This window comes from Nycticebus coucang, chromosome 18 (assembly GCF_027406575.1).
Source record: "Nycticebus coucang isolate mNycCou1 chromosome 18, mNycCou1.pri, whole genome shotgun sequence".
NCBI lineage: Eukaryota > Metazoa > Chordata > Mammalia > Primates > Lorisidae > Nycticebus > Nycticebus coucang.
Window position 1 is genome coordinate 72,991,038 of NC_069797.1, and position 22,811 is coordinate 73,013,848.

The following is a 22,811-nucleotide window of genomic DNA, read 5'->3' on the forward strand; positions in this document are numbered from 1 at the left end:
CCCCCCACCTCCATGCACTGGTCACAGACCCAGGGCTGGTAGAGATAAGGGCAGGAGGGCTCAGATCACACTCAAGCATCCCAGTGGATCAGGAGCAGGGAGGGCTGTAAGCAGTGCCAGAGCTTCTGGCCAGAGCGACGTGCACAGCTGCCTGGCTAGTGGCCTCTCCTCCATGGCCAAGTGCAAGCACAGGGAAGCTCGGCCCTACTCCCTGGGCAGCCTGTGCCTTCTGGAGGCAGTGGTATCCTCAGCTTGCACCAGGAGCTGCCCTGTGGGAGTAGGCTTCCTCCCAGCCGGGCCTTCAGTATTTACAGAAACCAGAGTGATTGAATCTCCCAGCTGGGTACCCTGGAATGCAGGGAGCTGGGCAGAAAGACCATTTCCCCAATTCCCTTAGTCAGGCGCTTGTGGGAGAGGGCTGAATGGGCCTTTGACAGGGCTGGGAACGCTGCTGCATTTCAATAGGAAGCTGAGGAGGAGCTGGGAAGGGAGGGCAGGGGCAGGCTGTGGAGAGCTTTTGTGTGGCCTCCCAAGGCCACCCCTCCCTGCCCTTCACTGTCTCCAGAAAGGGCCTTCAAATGGACCAAGCCCTGACCCCTGAGATCCCCACAGGATGAAGAAAGAGGAAGTTAGGTGGGAATCTGGGGCTAAGCCCTGAGCCTCCAGGCCTTGTGGCCACCCCTTGTGGTTAGGTGTCTGAGTCACAGGGTGCCTGAGAGCCACAGAATCTTCTAGCACCCTTCATAGAAACTCTGACATGTATACAGACAGGGAAGGGGCAGGAAGGGAATCCTAGCTGGATGTCAGCATCTGGGGTGCAGGGACTCAGCCAGGCTCCCCCATGGTAATGGCACATAGCGGGGCCCACCCAGTGGTTAGCCAGGGGGACAGCAGAGGGGCACTGTCCTCCAGTGATTGGATCCAGGGCTTCCTCCAGGCCCTGACAGCTGGGGCCCTGCCCAGATGAGTAGGCTAGTGGGGGGTGTCAGGATCCAACTGTGGCCACAGGGAGGGGTTGAATCAACCACTCCCAGCAGTACAGCCCAGGCAGAAGGAGAAGACAAGCCCAGGAGGACGGGGGAAGAAATGGATTGATTGAACAGTTGCTTTGGCCACGAAGCACCTTGGACAGAGTATTCCAGGGGAATTCAGCCATCGTGGGACAACCAGGCCGGCCCCAGGTGGGTGGGTAGGAATGTGGCCTATGGAGCCCTCTGCCTGGACCCACATCTCCCCAAACCCCTTCTTAGAGGTGAAACCTCAGAAGAATTACTGAAGTCCTCCCTGCTTCAGTCTCCTCCTGTGTAAACAGGGAAAATAAAAGGACTTGCCTCAAAGGGCCATGATCAGAAGCGGTGAGTCGGTCGGTCTAATAAACAGTGGCCACCATTGGGCTCCTGCACATTTATTATCGTCATGTGGGGGTCATGGGGGCCCTGCAGACTTGCACCCCTGTTCTTGGAAACTGTCTGCAGGCTCTGCCATCACCTGGGCTGGGCACTGGGCAGCTTCTCCTACCTGCCCCATCTGGGCTTGGCGCCCCCTTCCCTTCCTCTCCCCTCATCATCGCATCAGTGCACACACACGTGCATATGTACACACACACGTGCACACACATCCAGGCACTTGGCTAATGGGAGATGACGCCTCACTACATCCTCTACCCCAGCCCATGCTCATGTACCTGTCCCAGGAGACGTAGGCTCAGAGGTAGCCAAGGGCCCTGAGGACTAGGTCTGGCAGGGAGGGGAGGAAGGAAGGCCACATCACTGGTGGAGCCTTAGACAGAGACTCCTGTCCCTCTCCCTCCTCAAGTCCAAACATTGTGGGGGGTGACCCAGACTAATAACAGGGGCCTCACGCTATGTTTCCCAAGGCTTCCCCAGCCCCCACTCAGGCCTGGCTGCCTATTCAGCTAATGGGTGGGAACACACCACCCAGCCTGCCGGTGCTGTGGCTCTGATGGATAATAAGCCTGGCTGATTTATTATGAATGTTAGTGGTTGGTGTATAAAGCAATTCTCCCAGGGTTCTCAGTGTGTTTGGGTCAGGGGGGTGGTATACACGCAGGGCTCTGGGAAATTCTGTATCTAGAGGGGCATGTTATTCCCTGGTACCCCCCCATGCACACATTTTCTAGACTGTAAGTGGCTGGGGTGAAGCTTGCCACTGTGTCAGTGCCTGGTGCCAGTAAGGACTGAATGAACACTGATTCAGGGAGTGAATGAGTGGTACTGAGTGTGGACCCCTGAGGCAGTGACTTCTGCAGGGGGACAGGGTCACTGGCAGAGCAGGGCTACCAGAGGGGTCCCCTGCCTAGGAACATGCACCAGAAGAGGGGCAGCCCAGGCATGGGGGAAAGATTGGCACTTACCCTGGCTACTCAGAAAGGCAGACGTCCTTTTACCCAGACCCAAAGGCACCCCAGCCAGATCTGGGGTGGGCCTAACTCAGAGGACACATCTTATTGCCAGCCCCTCCCAGGGCCTGTGTCTGCTCTTACTCAGGGGCATGGGCCTCAGTGGTCAGTTAGTCAGGCCCCCAAACTCATTGTCTGTGTCCTCTGACTCGCCAGCCCTGTGCCCTGCCCATGTCCTGTCTCAGCAGGTGAGGGCTTGTGGATGGATTCAGCTCTGACCTCAGTCTTTAGAAAGAGAGTCTGGGGCAGGCTTCATAGATTGGCCCATCAGGCGAGTAGGCTTTGGTACTAGCAAGTCAAAAGGGAAAACAGATGAGCAGATGAAGCCATACGCACAGCCCCGCACACACCCCACAGCTGGCGCAGGGTCCAGGCTCCCCACCCAAGGTCTGTCCCATAAGAGGCATTTAGGAATAAGAGTAATGGTAGACATGCTCTCTGTCCGTGTCACTTTTCTGAACACTCTGTACGTTAATTTATAAGGTAAATACTGTTATCTGCACGTGATGAAGAAACAAACACAGAAAGAGTAAGGATCACAGGTTCATGGTAAGAAGCCAAGATGGGGCAGGGTCAGGATTCGAGGCAGTCTCCTCCCAGGGGCCCGTGTCAGACTTGCCTCTGTCCTCTCCCATCTCTCCCTGCCACAGGGCACCAGTGATTTCTGTGCAGCTCCCGACACCTTCATCCTGAACATCACACAGGGCCGGGTCAGCACAGGTAACGCTCGGGGCCTTGGCTATCAGAGCCACTCTGCATGGTCAGCTGGACCCGTGTGGCCCGCCAGACTGTGCCTCTACTTACCTCTTTCAGTCCTGTAGTCACCCAACCCCTCCCCACCCTCAGATTTCAGATCCAGCTGATCCTCTGGGCTGTTTCCTGGAAACCAGCTCCTTTGGAAACTGGGAATGGGGAAGAAGGCTGGGCTTGTCTGTAAGAATGGTACAGGGGCTGGTCATTTGTGAGCTGTCTGACACCAATGCCCTTGCCTTGCAGAGGTGACCAGCTACTACCTGTACTGCAGTCAGAGTGGAAGCAGCCCCTTCCAGCAGGTATGGCCTACCCAGCCCCACCCTCCCTCAGCACTAGGTCAGCCCACTCCCTCCTGACCGAGCCCCACTGCTGGCCCGGAAGGTGAAGCAGCTGGGCCTTCCCTGTGCACTGAGGTCCTCCCCTCAGCCGCTTCCCTGCAGGGGCCACACCCTCAGTCAGTGTGTTGATCAGTGGGTTTCATGTGGCTCACACTCAGACACTGCTCGAGGTCCAGGGTAGGACCAAGAGTCTGGGTTTCTCACAAGCTCCCCGCAAGGCTGATGCTACTGGCCTGAGGGCCACACCTGAGTGGCAAGAAACAAGAGGACTATGTGGTGCTCAAGAGTCCCAGGGGACAGGGTGGAGGGTGGGGGTTCGTGCCTTGTCAGACTGCAGGCCCAGCCTTCCTGTCCCATGGTCAGAGATACACCTGTGCAGCTGCAGCCAGCTGGAGTCAGGGGGCAGTGTGGACAGGAGCACTGGCCCCTTGGTGGCAGTAGGGCTCCTGGGAGGTGGAGCCTCACAGCAGGACTGTGTCTCTCTGGCCCAGACGCTGACCGTCTTCCAGCGCGCACTGACCACTATGCAGATCCAGACCTCGGGGCTGCTGCAGTTCGCCGTGCCCCTCTTCCCCACCGCAGAGGTAAGGCGGCATCTGTGCAGAAAGGGGGTGGCCCACATGAGCCCTGGCAGCCCTCTCCCTGCTGTGGCCCCCTCCCCCAGGGCCAGACTGTGGAAAGCTGGCTGCTGGCCGAGGCTCTTTGTACCCCTGCCCCCACCCAGCACTGGACTCCCTCCTGGGTGTTAAAGGCCTCTTTGCACAGCTGTGGCTGTGGTTTTAGCTGTCTGCCCTCCCCCCATAGCTCAGGCACTGCCTGTTCCTCTCTCCCTGCTTCAGAAAGATCTGCTTGGAATCCAGCTTCTGTTGAACTCATCAGAGTCCAGCTTGCACCAGCTGACGGCCATGTTGGACTGCCGGGGGCTGCACAAGGTGTGGCCCTTGGAGTGTGGGTGGATGGGGAGGAGGATACAGACACAGGAGCAGGGCTAAAGCTGCACCGTGGGAGAGGGATAAGGTGCCTGGCTTCTGGGTTCTCTCCAATGGCTGCTGGAAGGACACTCAATAAAGGTGACCACTGGTCAGGGACAAGTGTTGGGGGACCCTGACCAGTGTGAGAGGCGGCTGTTCCCCACTGTCTGGACTGCCAGCCATCTGGCCAACCCATCTCACTACCAGGTTGCAAGTGGATGTCCCTAACCCTTGCCAGGGTCATCTTTTCGGGAGTGTCATATAGACATGATGATGTATTGGGAACATGTGAGCACCCCTGTCCCCAAGCAGATAGCCAGTGTACATCCTTAGCTTTCACATCCCTACGGCTTTGTAGCAAATAGTCATAGTAGCGATCAGGGCTATCCAGTATGTCATGTAGTCCTTGCGGTTACACTGTGTTATTTCATGGGAAGTTTTACACACGAGGTAAACTACACATAACCTATTTATGGATGGATGAACATACATGGGCATCTCTACAGAGGAGCCTACTGGAGAGTTCAGAGCTGCAAGTCAAAGGCTTGGGTTTGGACCTTGGTAGTGTGACTTCAGAGCTACGAACAGGGGGTCACCTGTGTCCTCTCCCTCTCGCTCTCCACTAATCCCTTAGCAGGTCCCAGCAACTGTCCTCTGAGACATCTCCTGAATCTATGCGTTTCTCTGCATCTTCCCAGCTGCCACCATGGGCCAGTCCTGCCCCTCCTCCCACCTTCCGCCCCCTTGCCACCTATGACCTTCCACACATCCTTTCCATCCCCAGCCTCTCTGATGTCTTCCGGACCCCTCATGGTAAAATCCAAACTCCTCGCCTGCCCTGCAAGGCCCAGCCTGACCAGCCCCTCTGCCCCATCTCCTGCTGGCCTGTCTTGCCTTTTCCGGACATGCTGAGCTTGTCCCCTTTACCTCATCTTCTCAGGGTGTGCTCTTTCTTGCCATCTTGGTCTCAGCTTATCTGCCACCTGGCCCTGGCTCCCCATACCCTGCTACCTTCTCTGTCCTGCTCAAAGCCAGCCTTTCAGTGCCTGGCACACAGTCGGTGTTCAGCAAATGTTTGCGGGGAACTCAAGAAGCCCCTTGTGCAAGCCCCAGAATGTGGACCCAACCGGTGGCACCTGTGGCTCAAAGTAGTAGGGTGCCAGCCCCATATGCCGGAGGTGGTGGTTTCAAACCCAGCCCCGGCCAAAAACTGCAGAGTGTGGACCCTGAGTGTGGCAGTGTGGAGTGTTAGGGATAAGGAATAGGTGCCAGGCATCCCCAGTCCTGGCTGGGGGGAGAGGGCTTCTGGGGAAGATCTCAGACCCAGGCTTTGCCCCCCCAACTGCACATTCCTCCTCTTCCTCCAGGACTACCTGGACGCACTCACTGGCATCTGCTATGATGGCCTTGAGGGCTTGCTCTACCTCGGCCTCTTCTCTCTCCTGGCTGCCTTGGCCTTCTCTACCATGATCTGCGTCGGGCTGCGGGCCTGGAAGCACTTTACCACCAGGTAGGCAGGGAGCCTCCTGCAGGCTAGAAGCTTCCCCAGGGAGCAGACTGCAGCTCTAGTCTGTGACTGCCTAGAGCCAGTACTCTGGGGCTAAGAAGGGCAGCAGAGGTCCAGGCATTCAGCCCCAGCAGGCTGGCTGGCCATCTATAGAAGTTTTCTTAAGAGTCTAGACCCTCAAAGACCCTCAAAGAGAGGCCCAGGGCAGGAGTGGGGGCTGAGGTGGTGACAGTTCTCAAGCCACAGCCCGGCATCCCTTGGGTCTCCTCTCTCCTCAGCAGGACTTTGCAATATGGGATAATGAGAGATTTGGGTGCTGGGAGGGGCGCTCCTGGGAATATAAAAAGGATGAATTGCATCACTGCCATCAGGAAACCACAACTCCATTGGGGAGATAAGAGGGACAAGGTGGTGTTTGGGCAGGTCATGGGCAGATGAGGCAGGAGGAAGCAGGCTAGGGAGGCCGCACGTGTGTGCAGTCAACATGGTGAGCTTCCTGGAAGAGGTGGCCATGAAGATGGGAATGGGGCCAAGTGATCTGTGGGAGGCAGGACTGAGGACCATGTTTAGAGGAATCTCAAAAAGGCACATGTGGCCAGAGACAGCGTGTGGGAGGAAAGATTGGGAAGCAGAACAGGATCCAGGTGCCTAGAGCCTTCCCTGGCCCTCACGGCTGGCGGAATTTCACCTGTCGTTCTAGAAACAGAGACTATGATGACATCGATGATGATGACCCCTTTAACCCGCAAGCCCGGCGCATCGCAGCCCACAACCCCCCACGGGGGCAGCTCCGCAGCTTCTGTAGCTACAGCAGTGGCCTGGGCAGCCAAACCAGCTTGCAGCCCCCAACCCAGACCATCTCAAATGCCCCCGTCTCTGAGTACATGTACGCCATAGCTCTCTGGGCACCCATATCCAGGCTGGGCTGATGGCTCGGCCCAGCCCTAGAGGGGGGCTAGGTCTCCAGACAGCACATTTGAGTCCCCAGAGCCAGGTGGGGGAGAGAATGCATCAAAATCCACTTGTGGTTCCCACTATAACCAGGGGGTACCTGGAGGGAAAGCCCCCAGGGAGCATCTCAGCACCCCTGAAAGAACCCACTGCAGAGGTTGGGCTGCACCTTTGGCCGTAGCCCCCAGGGCGGGTCCTCAGCCTAAAAAGTGCATTTCTACGGGCGACACTGCTTGTGGTACCTATTGCCCATCTGCTGCTTATCCCCATCCTCCTAGCCCCCTGCCCGTCTTCCAGCCACCCACCCACCCACCCTCCACCCCCAAGTGCACACCCCAGGCCCCTCCTGTAGAAATCACACACGCACGCCCCCAGCCCATCCCCTCCTGAGCTCTCCTCTCGGGCCCACAGGAACCAAGCTGCGCTCTTTGGTGGGAACCCGCGCTACGAGAACGTGCCGCTGATCGGGAGAGGCTCCCCTCCACCTACGGTAATCTGGGCTTCCCCAGCAAGGTCACTGCTTGGGCCCTTCTTGGGGAAATAAAACCTCTAGCCAACCCAGTGAATCCTCTCCATGAAGGTAGAAAAGAATGAAACAGTTTTATTATTGAATAAGCATTAAACCAGACTGTCCTGGGTGTCACAGGCAATCCACTAAGGAGGTGGCAAAGATGGAAAAAAATCTTACCCTTTTCTCTGGCCAGGCAGACACAAGACACATCGCACTGCGCCCTGTCCTTGAGCAGGAGGACTTTACAGCACCATTTGTCACACTCGTCCACCCTAAGTTCACCTGGTAATTAGGGTGGCCATCTTTGCTAGCTAATGCCTTTATCCAAGAAAAAAATAAAATGTCTCTTATTTCCATGACTATCAGGGGTTACAGGTCAGAGCCTCGCCCCCAGAGTACTGTCACTGAACAGGCGATGAGGTGCTGTCTGCCTTAGTATCGGTATTTCCAAGAGGTGGTTCCCAGACCCTTTCTGGATTGTAAGGCTGGCAAGGGTCTTCTTTAGCCTTTAAAGAGGTTTACATGCATCTCAAAAGGACAAATTATTTACATCAGTAAGTTTTCTAACGGAGATACTCCAAGAAAAGAGAAAGGCCCCTTTCCCCTTTTTGTACCAGGGAAAATTAAAAGAAATGTTTTCTCTTTTTAGATTTGTGTTTACCTTTAACTCTTGGCCTCTGCACGGCCCTGGGCTGGAGGGTGGGTCACTGTGGTGTTCTGTCTAGGAGGTCTGATCCAAGACACAGCCTTCCTTAATCCTGCTCAGCTCCCAATATCCCTAGGACTGCACCCCTTGCCCACCTGCCACCTCCAGCCAGGGTACCTCAGATGAAGCCTCAGGGCAGGGGCCTGAGGTGGGAGGGGTGGGTAAATTGAAAAGAAAAGACCATGCTCTCTTATGCCAGAGAACTATCTGAAGGTCACAGACTGAAATACTGGCTGAGACAGAGCAGCAAATAGAGACAGTAGATCATCCAGGTTCAGGGATACAGACTCCAATGTCAAATCCCAGCTCGTCGCTTATGGCCTCTGTGACCTTAGACAAGTATTTTGCCATCGTGTGCCTCAGTTTCTCCATCTGTAGAATGGGGGTGCTGGTAACAGAGAAGCCAGGCTGCCCCCTCTCGCTGGGCTCGGTGGCTCACGCCTGTAATCCTAGCACTCTGGGAGGCTGAGGCGGATGGATCACCTAAGTGCAGGAGTTTGAGACCAGCCTGAGCAAGGGTAAGAGGGCTTCTCTCTCTAACCAGAAGGTTCCTGGGATCCTCTTTCCACTCACCAGCTGCTGTGGCCCCAGGAATGCAGATTGACTTTAGCATTAATCCAGCAGAACATAATTAGGGAAAATCTGCTACTGTGAAAAGAGAATTACTCAGTGCATCCAGATAAAAATGATTTGAGGATTAACTTCTGCTTTGAAAGACCCAGGCCACTCCTCCTACCATTTGCAGAGATAATCAAGAATTGACCTTATTTGTAAGGCTCAAGGACAGAATAAACCTCTAAATGTAAGACTGGTTGCCTTGGCGGACTTGACTGCCAGGCACCACCCAGCTCAACCACCCGAGAAGACTCTGCTACCCCCCCACCTCAGCCCGGCCTAAAGAGCCATCTAATGATGCTGCTGACCAGGGGCGGGGTGGAACACAGTGCTGCCCCTCACGTTTTCTGGGGGTGCCTAATCTGAACACTCACCAGCGCTCAGCAATTCTGAGGTGTGGATGAGTTCCTCTCTCTCTAGGACAGGCAGGGGTTCACTAGGTGACCTGGACATGTAGCCTGTTCCCTTGCTAGAAATGTGTCTTCCCCTACCTCTGCCTATAAGGAATCCCTCCTTCCTATCCTTCCAGACCTGTTTTCTAGATGGGATGAGGAAATATGACCCAGAGCAATTTGTTTTTTCCTTTTTTGATAAAGAGTCTCACCTAGGTAGAGTACCATGGTGTCATGGCTCACAGCAACCTGAAACTCTTGGACTCAAGCATTCCTCTGGCCTAAGCCGCCCGAGTAGCTGGGACTACAGGAACCTGCCACGTTGCCCAGCTAATTTTTTTCTATTTTTAGTAGAGATGGGGTCTTGCTTTTGCTTGGGCTGGTCTCAAACTTGTGAGCTCAAGGGGTCCACCTGCCTCGGCCTCCCAAAGTACTAGAATTATAGGCGTGAGCCACCATGCCCGGCTGAGCCAAGCCAGTTGTTATAAATACCAACACTGGGAATTCTCTCTAGACTCACAGAAACTGCATCTCCTAGGGAAGGAGCCGGGGAGGTCATTTGCCAAACTTACCATCAGGCAGGCTAGGAAATACTGCTTTAAGGAGGAAGGTCTTATCCTCACCTGTGTGTTAGAATCAGGAGTGATTTGTTAACACACAAGCTGCTGGGCCCACCTTGCTTCTGATTCAGAAAATCTGGGGTGGGGCCTAGGGATTTGTGTTTCTAACCTGTTCCCCGGTGTAGCTGATGTTGCTTCTCTGCAAACCACCCTTGAAAAACCACTGCTCTGAGGTTGCCGCACTGTTGGTACTATTGAGGGACAGGGTCACCCTCTGTGGGACTGTCCTGTGCATTGTAGGACATTTAGCAGCATCCCTGGCCTCTCCCACTAGAAGCCAATAGCATCCCACTGCCACCACCAGTTGTGGCCACCAGAATGCCTCCAGACATTGTCAAATGTCCCTGGGAGACAAAACCACCCCAGTTGAAACCCAATGGTGGAAGAGCCTGGCACCCCTGTCTCCCCCACCCAGCCCAGGTGGGAGAATTTGTCCTGTGTGACCTCAACCCCTGAAACTTGCCAGGGCCTGGATCCCTGAAACGTCCTGGGGCCACGAAGCAAGCAGCATCTAGAAGCTTATAGAAATGCAGAATCTGAGTTGCCTCAGACTAGATCCCCAGGTGGTTTGTACACAGGGGGCAGTGTGAGGAGCCCTGTCCCTGCTGCCCGGTGGGGAGGGTGGGGGTTAACAGGTCAGTTGAGTGCTCTGTGCTAGGTCACTGTTTTTCTGACTTGGCTGCACATTGGAATTGACTAAAGAACTCTAAAGCACTGGTAGCACATTACATTGCTTAGTTTTGTGTTGTGTGCACTTTACCTTAATGTGCACACAACACTGGTGGGTGTTGGCCACACATACACTGGTGGATGTGGCCCGGACATGGGGGTTTTAAAACTCTCTGGGTGTTTCTAATGCACAGCCAAGTTTGAGAACCTCTGTGTTAGGGTCTAACCTATCTCATGTCATTTTACCCTTTCAGTGTAAGAGCTGAGTGCTCTTAGGCCCATTTTGCAGATGGAGATACTGAGGTTAGGAGAGGTTGGTTAACCTCAGCCAAGGTCACAGGGTATGTAATTTGCACAGCCAGGGTGTGGACCTGCCTGGCGGCATCTCTGGACCTCTCCCCTTGCTGCTGGCAGCTCCTTGGTGCACAATACACTCTGCTGCTGTCCCCAGTGTGAAGTGACAGGCTGGGTGCTGGGGGTGTGTGATGGAGGGAGGAAGGCTGGTCTGTGTGCATTTTGTGTTTGAGGTTGGACCCAGAGGTCCGGGCGGGTGCAGGGCTGGAGGCATCACCAGGTTCCCCCAATCCTGGTGACACCGTGGTTATAACTTGGTACCTAAACACTGTGGCTGGTCCTGCTCTGACTGTCCCCTCTCCTTTCTGCCCGCAGTACTCTCCCAGCATGAGGGCCACCTACCTGTCTGTGGCAGATGAGCACCTGAGGCCCTACGGCAATGAGTTTCCAGCCTAACAGACTGTCAGGGGATCCTGCCTCCGTTTTCCAATTTGGTTTTTAATTAATGCAAATACAAGCTGCGTTTCTTTACTAGAAACCAAAGGCATCTGGAGATGGGCAAGTCCCCGCAGAGGGTGGCTGAGATTCCCTACCAAAGCCCTAGAGGAGCAGAAGACCCAGGACTTGGGGCTGACTCTCTTCTGCCTGCCCTGCCATCTGCTCCAGAAATGCCCCTGTGTTTGGCTGCCTTGGAGGTGCTGTCCCTAACCCAGCTGCCTGGCTCTGCTCAACCCTGCACCCCTCCCTTACCAGGAAGAGCATGGCAAGAAGGAGGAGGCTGCGTCAGATGCCACTTTGGGGAGCCGTATGTTTTCTCAGGTCCCACTACCAGGACTGTGCCTCTTGTTACCATGGCCAAAAGCCCAGGCGACCTCTTGCAGTCACCTCTCTGCTCCATTTCCCTACAGGTATCAGTGGGAAGGGCTGATCAGGAGATGCTTTTTAAGGGAGGTGGCATCCCTGATGAGACCAGAGCAGTCCAAAGCAGAGTTCTGGAGCCACAGAGGGGAGGTGTTAGGGGAGGTCTTCCAGGGAGGCCGGTGGCTCCGGTGGGGAGGGGGCCGCAGCCCAGTGGACCTGGGTAGGCACAGGGCAAAAGCCCCACCTCCACTCCAGAATGGTGCTGCAAGTTCGTTAGCTGCGGACAGGGCCAGTCTCAGGTATGAACAGACACTTTGAAAGCAACATTAACTTTTTTCTTTCCAGTGTTCTAAATATTTTGAATATCCAAAGAATTGGAACTTGTAGCACATCTAGTTTTTACAGCAGACTTGGGGCTCGTTCCTTACACCTGGTTTTTATACCACAACTTTTGCAGATTTTGCTGGCACCTGCCAGCTCTTTACAGACCTAGAGGCAGTGGGGAAAAGTGGATTTTTAAGTAAAATAAGCATCAGTGATACTCCCTGTCCTGAGCTGCTGTTTAATAAGAATCTGGGTTCATCCCACCAGAGAAGGGAGGATCTTTCAAAGAAGACAGAAGCTGAGAGGGACAGAGTCCTCTACCCTGGGGACCGTGTGATGTTCATGTCAACTGTGCCCTCCCTGTTGTTTTCCAGCAAGGTTGTCTGAAAATGTTTTAGCAAAGTGATATGATGGTGTGTTGATGTGAGGACAGGCCTCTCCCTGCCGCCGCCATCCCCTATCCTCACCCGGCGTCCCCAGCTGCTGACCTGTGAGGCAATGCAGCCTGTCCACCAGGAGGAAATGACAACCCTCCATACTGCCTCCTGAAGGGCCAGGGTTGGGGTCTTTGGTGCTTCCAACCTCTTGCCAAGCCAGAGTGCACAACATGAAGCCCCCACGGCCTTGCCCAGCAAGGGGAGCAGGGGCTTGGGGCGGCTGGGCTTGGGATGAGACTCTGTTTCCATTTTGGAAGAGCCACTTTGTGAAAGGCAGCATGATTCTCAGCTGAGCCAAGACAGAGACAGAATGGGTCCACAGGGTAGCCAGGACTCACTGTGTCTCACCTGCATTAACCTGTACATACAGTGTACCATAAACACACCTTGGGACGACCACGTCACGGGCAGATTGGGACACTGCGACGTCAACGTGTTGCTTCTTAAGGTTTCATTATTGGCAGCTAAAGAGTTGTTTTTAATGCATGGAAACTAAACTAAAATTTCTCGGGGCTTCCTGAAGGAGCCAGGTGGGAAGACCTCAGCTTGACACATGTGCATCCCACCTGGAAGAGAAATAAACCAGTTGTACTAAAATGTGCAGTCTCTGGTGTCCATGGGGCAGGGAATAATAGGGGTATTGAACGGTCCTCTCCGGCGGGGTCATGGGGTGGGAGGACTTAAAAGCAGATTCCGGGAGTCATTTCAGTGCCAGGATTGAAGGATGGAGCTTGAGTGAATGTCACGCGGCTCTTGCGTGGCCTCTGGCTGCTCTTACAGCACGGGCAGCAGGTCTTATGTCTGCCCTAGTCTTTCTTTAAAGTTCCCCCAAAAGGTCATTGATAATAAGTAGCATTTATTGCGTACTTGAAATCAAGGACTGCCCCAGGTATTTGCATTGATTTGCAATCAAACCTCACAGCCTGGAGAGGTAATTCATTTTGCAGTTAAGTCAGCAGAGGCCCGTGAGCATAAAGACCTGGGTAGAGCAAGGGGCAGAGCCAGGAACATATATTCAGAACCCCAGTTCGGGTCTCCAGCTCTAGGGGCCCCAGTGCTCTGGGGCTAGGGCAGTGGTCACTGGTCACACCACAGGCCACCTCCACCAAAGGGGGCGTGCAATGCTGCGCACGCCCACCAGCTTTCCAGGAGGTGCTTGCTGCACTCTCTTCCCGAACGCCTCACCTCTGTGGCCACCTCTCCGGGCCCTGAAACGCAGGATGCTTTCTCTGTGGTGTCTCAGAGCAGTGGACCTCCTGGCCAGCCTGGCTCTCTCCCCGTGGCTTTAAATGCCTGTTTGTTCTTATTCCCAGAATTGACTGCATTTTGAGGAGCTTCCCCAAACAAGCCGCTGATGCATCCTTTGGGGGCACTCGAGGTGAGAAGAAGCCAGCCCTGAGTGGCCGAGCATGTCAGGGTCCAAGCTGAGCATCTGAACTGAGGCCTCTCCTGAATGGAAATGTTTTTCCCACCCCTCCTAGCAAGACAGCCGCCTCTCTCCCTGGTCTCAGGATACCACAGGCAGTGGAGAGAGAATAGCTCAGAGGGATGAGGAAAGGTTTCTATTTTTTGAAAGTCCCTGCAGCTCTGTACCCAAACAAGATTGGCTTGGGGGGCTTTAACTGTCTTGGATCTCAGGAGTGAGACCTGAGTTATAAGCAGGCCCCGTGTGAAGTAGGAAAGCGGTCGCAGGGATGCACCAGCCACAGGGTGGTTTGGTCACGACCACATGCATCACCTCCCTTTCCTATCTGCTACACCAAACTCACACCTAAGGGAAAGGCATGAGATGGGCTGGGGGGTGCAGTTGCTGTGCTCCTCTGTTCACCTGCCCAGCTCACTCTCTCTGACTGCACAGCCGGGAAGCTCAGCTACAGGAAGAGGGGACTAATCCGCTCTTGGAGAAAAAGAGCAGTGAGCTCCACCAGGCCTTGCTTGTAAGCCAAGCCTTTGCCTGGAACCTGGGTTCACACCATCATTGAGAGCCAGCCTCCCCCAACAGAGCAGTCCTTTCTCCAAAGCAAATTCGTCTCCAGATGTGCTCTTACCCTCCTGCAAAGCCGCTCAATCTTATATTCAGGAGCAGTGGGAGTGCTATTACTGCCTCTTAACTTAAAAATTTACTGATCTCATACTCGAGAGGCCTGGAATTGACAGATATTCCCAGATAAAGAGACATGATCTTCCTCTCTTCCTGCCTTCATTCATTTAAGTAAATATATATCGATTATTCAGAGTAGGGGCCAGTAGGCTACAGCTGGCAAGCCCAGCCTGACCAGCTGCCTCAAATGGCCTGTGTAAAATAGCTTTTACATTTTTTTTTTTAAGAGACAGAGTCTCGGGCAGCGTCTGTGGCTCAAGGAGTAGGGCGCCGGTCCCATATGCTGGAGGTGGCGGGTTCAAACCTAGCCCCGGCCAAAAACCACAAAAAAAAAAAAAAAAGGGACAGAGTCTCACTTTGTCACCGTTGGTAGAGTGCTGTGACATCACAGCTCCCAGCAACCTCCAGCTCTTGGGCTTAGGCGATTCTCTTGCCTCAGTCTCCCAAGTAGCTGGGACTACAGGCGCCCGCCACAACGCCCAGCTATTTTTTTTGTTGCAGTTTGGCCAGGGCCATGTTTGAACCCGCCACCCTCGGTATATGGGGCCGGCGCCCTACTCACTGAGCCACAGGCGCCGCCCAGCTTTTACATTTTTAAGTGATTAAAAAGAAGTTAAACGTTTGCAGCTGATTCTGATGATGTAGAGCACTAACTTTGAACCTCAGTTAAAGTAAAATGTTATCCCCTCCACCCAAAGAATTTTATTCTTGTCATTAATGGACAATTAAGTTGTACTCAATTATAATAACTTTTATTTCCTCAATCAAAAGTGTGTGGAGATTAGTTTTCTCTCTTGTCATTACAAGTACTTATATAATATATTTGATGTTGCTGCTTGGCCCTCAAAGCATAAAACATTTATAATACCATCTTTTACAGTAGTTTATACAGTTTGCTGACCCCTGGCCTACCACACCACTTTTTTTTTTTTTTGTAGAGACGAAGTCTCACTTTATGGCCCTCAGTAGAGTGCCGTGGCCTCACACAGCTCACAGCAACCTCCAACTCCTGGGCTTAAGCGATTCTCTTGCCTCAGCCTCCCGAGTAGCTGGGACTACAGGCGCCTGCCACAACGCCCAGCTATTTTTTTTTGTTGTTGTTGCAGTTTGGCCGGGGCCGAGTTTGAACCCGTCACCCTCAGTATATGGGGCCGGTGCCTTACCGACTGAGCCACAGGTGGTGCCGCCCCACACCACTTTTTCTAAAGTCTGAGACTACAGAAGTATTTAAGGGAATCATGGCCCTTGACTTCATGGAGTTTACAAATTAGCAAGGAAGGCAAGTAACATCATCAACGCCGATTTGCTTAGATGCAAGTTCAGGGTTTCATACGGACATTTGGTGAAATTCCTCGAATCTTGTGTCTCCTGTTTTGGCTTGTCTGTTTTAACATCCTTGGTTTTTTGATTACAAAAGAATGTACACAATGCAAACATTTCAAATCTAACAAAAATGTGTGAGAAAGCGAAAATCCCCCATAATCCAATAACCCGGAACAAAGTGCCGTGACCAGCTGGGTGTATATTCTTTCAGGTTTTATCCCAAAGTATTTGGAGAAATATATTCACACGGCATATGTTGCTCTGCAATTGCTTTCTCTGCCTTACACTATGTCTTGGCCATCTTCTCATTGTTCTTGGAAAATTCGTCCCATTTTCCACCACCAGCCTGTGAGTATAAAGAGTGGTGACTATGTTATAACTTAACACCAAAGCCCCACTGAAGACAATCGCTCTTCCTTCCTGCCAGCGACTTGATTGACGACTCTGATGAGTATCTTCTACAAGCACACGGCAACAACCTTCCTGAGATTCATACCCAGGAAGAACAGCACTCAATGGTGGTCTTCTGAACAGATGGAGGAAAAGTCAGTGCCCAGGGTCATGGTCGTTGTTGAAGTGTCTGCCCCCCTGTTTCAGGGGAATTGGTCGAGAGCCATCCATTACGTCCTAGACAATCAGGTAGACAGACAGCTGCGAGTGACCCATGGAATACTAGAGAGGAGCAAATAAAGGGATGAGGACCTCATTTCTGGTGGGCTGGGTTTCCGAAGGTGTCTGGAACTTCTGGATGGCAGCATCAGGCAGGCAACTTGAACTCTGGACAAGTGTTGATACAGAGGCCTGGATCTGGACGCCGAGGAAGAACAGAGAGAAGCAGGAGAGGTCTCGGGGTGTGTGTGGAGGGCGTGCACATGTGTGTAGTCCACATCAACCCACGTCCCCCAGGTATAGAAAGGACAGAGTGGCCACTAATGACTGTGGTTGGGGGGGGTCTTGGCCTTTGCCCTTTTCTCAAGGGAAATGTTTGCCTTCCTGCCTATGGAGGAGGGAAAGAAGAGCTGACCAGAGAGAAATCTTTGAAGTTTGTGGTTGACAGCCTGGCATAGCCTCTCTCAGGACGCCCTCAAACTCAGATGCCCTGCCGTGACCCAGAGCCCCACACGCTGATTCTGTAGTCTCCCAGGCCCCAGCTGGCATGGGAGGAGGGTAATCTGATACCACATCCTCTGTGGTTCCCTGGGGGCTGCCTCATCTCTCTCCAGCCTTCCCACCATTACTATTCCCAGAACATGTGGCATCTACTGGTGACACAATATGTTGTGCCTTGTCAGAGAAGACGGTATTACCACCCAGGGCTTCTTAGGGCCTGGGGTGTTCCAAAATGCTTTCAAGGAGTTTGTACCTCTCCAAAGTCTGCTTTTCCAGCTGACCCCAGAAATACACTCAAATGTAGCTCCTGCTTGCTTCCGTTCTCTTATTTGTTTTTTCGGGACACAGACCATCAATGACTTTTATTCTGGAATCCCAAGTTCCCCAAGACAACCCAGGTGTGCATCAGCCCCTGTCTGAGTGGAGTAAGTCCCTTGGACAAGTACAGCTGCTTTTTAGTTATTCAAACACATTGCTCAGAACTTTAGGAAAAGAGGGGAGTCTGGAGGCGGGCTTGGCAGGACAGACACCATACTACCGTTCCAGAAACTGCAAAATGGATGACAGATAGAGGTCTGGTCTGCATTAGTGAAAGAACAATTAGTGCTACTTAACTGTTAATTACCAAGAATACAGTTAGGTAGTCTCACCATTGGTGTGACAGATGCCTTCTCAGGAAGCAAGAGCTGTGGCTACAATCAGGAACAGGGAAAGGTCTCCCCTTTCCTGGCGCTGACAGTTCCTGGAAGGAAGCTGGTTGTGCAAATGGATCTGTAGGGTCCACACTGCAGGTCTGAAGGATGTGCTGCACAACCTTATTCCTGCAAAGAAAGGTGCAGCTTGTTTTAAAATTAGGGTGAGGGGGGACAGCAGGTCATTTCCGCCAAATGTTGTAAATGCTGTCACTGCCTTTAAGAAGGAAGAACATAACTCCCTCCCCCTTAAGTACAGATTGAGCATTATAACTTCCTTCCAAAAAGAATACATGGTAGGGCGAGACGAGTAACTCCTTATTGGAGAAATTCGATGCCCTCTACCCCGCCAAGGGATCAAGATGAACACAACAGTAACCAGTTGTGTCGACAGCACACCTATGATGTGGAGGGCATTTCACCTCTGTGATCTTCCTTCCAAAAACCTGTAACACAGTTTAATTATGAAAAAATATCTATCAAGCATATTCCAGTTGAGGGACAGTCTACAAATACCTGACTAATACCCCTCAAAACTGCCAAGGTCATCAAAAACCAAGAAAGACTGGAAAACAGTCACAGCTGAGAGGAGCCCAAGGAGATATGATGACTACAAGTGATGTGGGCTCCTAGAATAGAAAAAAAAAAGACATTTGGGGAAAACTAAGGAAATCTGAATAAAGTAGGGACTTTAGTTAATAATAATATATTAATATTGGCTCACTCATTTAAAAAATTTACCATACTAACATAAGACGGTAATAATAAGGGTAACAAGGTATAGGGTATATGGAAACTCTCTGTACTATCTTTGCAACTTTTCTATACATCTGAAACTGTTCTAAATTAAAAATTTTATTTTAAAAGCAAGGGAGGGACAGCAAGGATGCCCATTTGACCATTTCTATTTAACATAGTACTAGACATTCTAGCCAAAGCAATTGGACAAGAAAAAGAAATAAAATGCATTTAAATTAGAAGGGAAAAAGTAAAAGTGTCTCTGTTCTCTGTGAACTATGTGATCTAATATATAGCAAACATTAAAGATTCCATAAAAATTGTTAGAACTAATAATCCAGCAAAGTAACTACATACAAAGTCAACACACAAAAATCATTTGCATTCCTTTATAGAAACAATAAGCAATCCAAGAATGAAATTAAGAAAGCAATTTTATTTATAATAGCACCAAAGAGAATATTTAGGGAACTGACTTAACCAAGCAGGTAAAAGAGTTATATAATGAAAATTACAAAATTTGCTGAAAGAACTTAAAGAAGACAAATAAATAAAAAGACATCTCGTATTCATGGATTGGAAGACGTAATATTATTAAGATGTCAATACTAGCCAAACCAATCTACAGATCCAATCCAATCTATATCAAAATTCCAAGACTATCCAGAGATAGAATAAGTCATGCTAGAATAAATATGGGATCTCAAGAGACACACAAAAAGCCAAATAATAAGAAAGCTGGAAGACTATTCAAGATGTTAAAACTTACTACAAAGCTACAACAATCAAAACAGTATGGTACTGGCATAAAGACAGACATAGAAACTAATGGAATAGAATAGAGAGTCCAGAAGTAAAGCCTTCCATATATGATCAAATGATATTAGACAAGGAGACCAAGACCATTCAATGGGAAAAGGACAGCCTTTTTAACAAAGGGTTCTGGGGAAACTGGATATCCACATGCAAAAGAATAAAGTTACATACAATCTTACCCAACACCCTTTATAAAAAGTAACTCAAAATGGATCTATCATCTACATATAAGATTGAATACTGTAAAACTAAAAAAAAGAAAAGAAAAAACAGGGCAAAAGCTTTGCAACATTGGATTTGGCAGTGATTTCTTGGCTATAACACTAAAGACACACAGGCAACAAAAGAAAATATAGACAAATTGGACTTCGTGAACATTTTAAAATTCTTTGCATCCAAACTATCAACTATCAACAAAGAAAAAAGGCAACCCACAGAAATGGAGAAAATGTTTGCAATCTGATAAAGGATTACTATCCAGAATATAGAGAGAACTCCTAAAACTCAACAACCACCAAACCAAACAACTTGATTCAAAATGGGCCAAAAATCTTGCATGGACATTTTGCAAAGAAGAAAATACGAATGGCAAATAAGCACATGAAAAGATACTCAACACCACTAATATTAGGGAAATGAAAATCAAAATTGCAATGAGATACCACTTCACATCCATTAGAATATCTACTATAAAAAATACCCCAGGAAATAACAAGCGTTGGGAAAGATGTGGAGAAATTGGAACCCTTGTGCCGCATTGTTGGCAATGTAGGGTGGTACAACCAATGTGGAAATGGGGGGAGGGATTCCCCTCAAAATGAAAAATAGAACTGTCATATGATCCAACAATTCCACTCTGCGTATAGACCCAAATAATAGACCCAAAATAATTAAGAGCAGAGTCCCAAAGAGATATTTATACACCCATATTCATAGCAGTATTATTTACAATAGCTAAAATGTAGCCGAGCAATCCAGGGGTCCATCCAAGAATGAATGGATAAGCAAAATGTGGAGTATTATTCAGCATTAAAAAGGAAGAAAATTCGGACATATACTACAATTTGGATGAACCTCAAGGACCTGGAGGTAAGTGACACAAGCCAGTCACAGAAATACAAATACAGTGCAATTCCACTTACATTAGGTAGTTAGAGTAATCAAATTCAGAGACGGAAAGCAGAGGTGGCCGCCAGGAGCAGAGGGAGGGAAGAGAGGATGGAGAGGTAGTGTTTAGGGGAATCGTGCCTGTTAGGGAAGATGAAAAGAGCTCTGGAGATGGCTGGTGGTGTCGGTTAAGTGACAGTGTGACTGAACTCGATACTGCTGAACTGCTCACTAAGCATGGTTAAGATAGAACATTAAGTGCATTTTTGCCACAATTTTAAAGTTTGCAAAAAAAGTGGAGGCAGTGGTGCAAGGATGGGGGACAGGCCTGGGGATGTCCAGGGCCGGGAGCTGTTTTCAGAAAAGCATTTCTGTTGCCAGTTATGCTGTGATTGGATGGAGATCTGAGAAACATCACGATTGTTTTCTAAACTAGGGCCTTGTGAATACTTCTAATTATATGATCTCATGCTGGCTTCCCGGGGTGCCTGCCAAGGGGTGACAACTGTTTTGCCAGTGAACAGAGCTGCTCAGCGGTGGTTGGCAGCCTGCAGGCCTCCTGAGTGAGGGTGGGGGTGGGAGCCTGCAGTAAATCATGGCAATGATGTGAGAAAGGTGGCTGCACTTGCCCTTATCTGCCCACCCCTACCCAGCCCCCACCACTTTCTCACCCACAGAATAATATGTCTGAGCTGGGGCCAGGGTGCAGAGTGGTTGCAGCCCCAAGCAGCCAACACTCCACGTGGAGCGGGTCCTTTTCCTGTCCGGCAGTTTCGTCTGGGTCTAATCCGCCACTGACTGCACCAAGCCATTGTCAGGAGGCTTTCAGTCCTCCTCCACCCAGCCCTGTCACCCCTCCTCAGCGCCCACTCTAAGGAAGTCCTTTGCCCAAAGAAGCTGGTGGGAGCCAAGACTGAGCGGGAAGAGGTTGGTGGCAGTGGTCATTTAAGGGCTTGTCCTTGGTTAGTGTGGCCCGACAAGGTGCCATTTCAGGATTTTGTTGTACTTGCCCCTTAAAGGCAGATGGGTAGTGAGGAAGACACATTCATTGGAGAAGTTGGGAAAGGGAAGGGAACTTTGCCTTCTTTCCAACAGCCAGCTCAGGGCTTCCCGCCAGATGTCTGGGTACCTTAGGCTGCCTCTTGGGACCCCCCACAGACTGGCCCCTGCTGACCTTTCCAAATTCCTCTCATTTTCTCCCTGCAAGGACTGTCAACTCCAGTGACCTACCAATCATCCCCCCCACCCTTTATCCTTTTAGCCACCCACCCCTTCTTTGCTCACACCACGCCCTCCCCCAGTCTGCACTCCCTGCCTCTTCCGCCTGCAACTCATAACTGTAATATCTTTCAAGACCCGGTACCAACCCCAAATCCCACTTGTTGGATGACTCATTCCTTGTCTGCCCCAGTCCAAATCTCTGACGTCAGCCCCTGAACTCAGGTTAACCCCTCTCCTTGAGCTGCTGTTCATCCCAGCAGCACCCACTCTGCCTTCAGCACTGGGCTGGACACCCTCTGTGTCATCCTCTCACTTCATCCTCCCAGTTATCCCATGAGAACTGCCACCATTCCCCCACCTTGCAAATGAGGAAAGTTGAGCCTTAGAAAAGAAAGGAACTTGTCCAAGTTTATGTAACTAGTAAGTGGCTAAACTGGGGTTCAAACTCATCTTTCCATCCCAGATTCCCTTCTTTGAGTTTAAATTATCTCGCTTAATTGCCTTAAGCCCCTTAGAAACACTTGCGTCATCTGGTTCATTCATTCAGCGAGCTCAACGCATTTGACAATATGCCATCCACAGAGCTAAGCTGTGGATATTCCCAGCCCCTATCTCAAGGGGCTTCCATTCCAGCGTGGCAGGAGGCCTGTTTATTATACAACGTGCAGGGGGTAGGGTAGCAGAGCCATGGGGACACTGAAGGCAGGCGAGGCAGAATAACCTGCCAAGATCCTAAGCAGACAGCAGAGCCAGCCCCCACCAGCCAGGGCTCAGGGCTTCCAGAAGCACAGGCTGCTCTTGTCTGCGTTCTCTCGGTTCCTGGCCTGATGCATGTTTGTAGACTTGGATAAGTGCCTTGGCCAAGCCCCTATAAACGTTTATCATTTCTGGCATTTAGTAACTTGTTGGTTAATTTTTCTCCTAATACTGGAGACTTCCAAAAGGGAGAAGAGGGACAGGCGCTTCCGAGGTGGCGGGACCGGAGTCACGTGCTTTGCGACCTTCCGCCGGGCTCTGGGTCCCCGGCTGGGGTTGCTAGGCAACGGATAAACTCCGCGGCTGCTCTGAGCGGTTTGGGGAGAGGCGACCCAGACCTCGGCTCTGGCTCTGGTGCTGGCTTGCGTCCTCAGAGGCCCGGTGGTAGGCAGAGCCGACCCAAGGTAAGGGGCCGGCGTGGGAAGACGCCTGAGAGTGGAGAATGAAAGGGGAACCCCCTCCACAGTGTAGTAATGACCAAACAACTTCTGGGGAGCTTCCTCTGGGGCTAGCTCTGCCCCATGGTGGGTGCCAGCACCACAGCTCCTCGTGCCCTCTGCCTCAGATACCCCCTAGTCA

General features: G+C 51.3%; 2 protein-coding genes across 4 annotated transcripts in view; both read left to right on the forward strand.

Moving 5' to 3' along the window:
- The window catches only part of TTYH2 (tweety family member 2), a 35,553-nt gene extending 24,276 nt beyond the window's left edge, over positions 1 to 11,277 (forward strand). For both annotated transcript variants that reach the window (XM_053568426.1, XM_053568425.1), the window contains exons 7-14: positions 3,070 to 3,139; positions 3,416 to 3,471; positions 4,002 to 4,094; positions 4,350 to 4,442; positions 5,849 to 5,991; positions 6,689 to 6,874; positions 7,351 to 7,429; positions 11,122 to 11,277. In XM_053568426.1, coding sequence (XP_053424401.1) covers positions 3,070 to 3,139; positions 3,416 to 3,471; positions 4,002 to 4,094; positions 4,350 to 4,442; positions 5,849 to 5,991; positions 6,689 to 6,874; positions 7,351 to 7,429; positions 11,122 to 11,202 — 801 coding nt within the window. In that variant the 3' untranslated portion in view covers positions 11,203 to 11,277. The remainder of the gene's footprint in view (positions 1 to 3,069; positions 3,140 to 3,415; positions 3,472 to 4,001; positions 4,095 to 4,349; positions 4,443 to 5,848; positions 5,992 to 6,688; positions 6,875 to 7,350; positions 7,430 to 11,121) is intronic.
- Positions 11,278 to 22,441: 11,164 nt separating this feature from the next.
- The window catches only part of DNAI2 (dynein axonemal intermediate chain 2), a 30,299-nt gene continuing 29,929 nt past the window's right edge, over positions 22,442 to 22,811 (forward strand). For both annotated transcript variants that reach the window (XM_053569036.1, XM_053569035.1), the window contains exon 1: positions 22,442 to 22,636. The gene's annotated coding sequence lies outside the window, so the exon portion shown is untranslated. The remainder of the gene's footprint in view (positions 22,637 to 22,811) is intronic.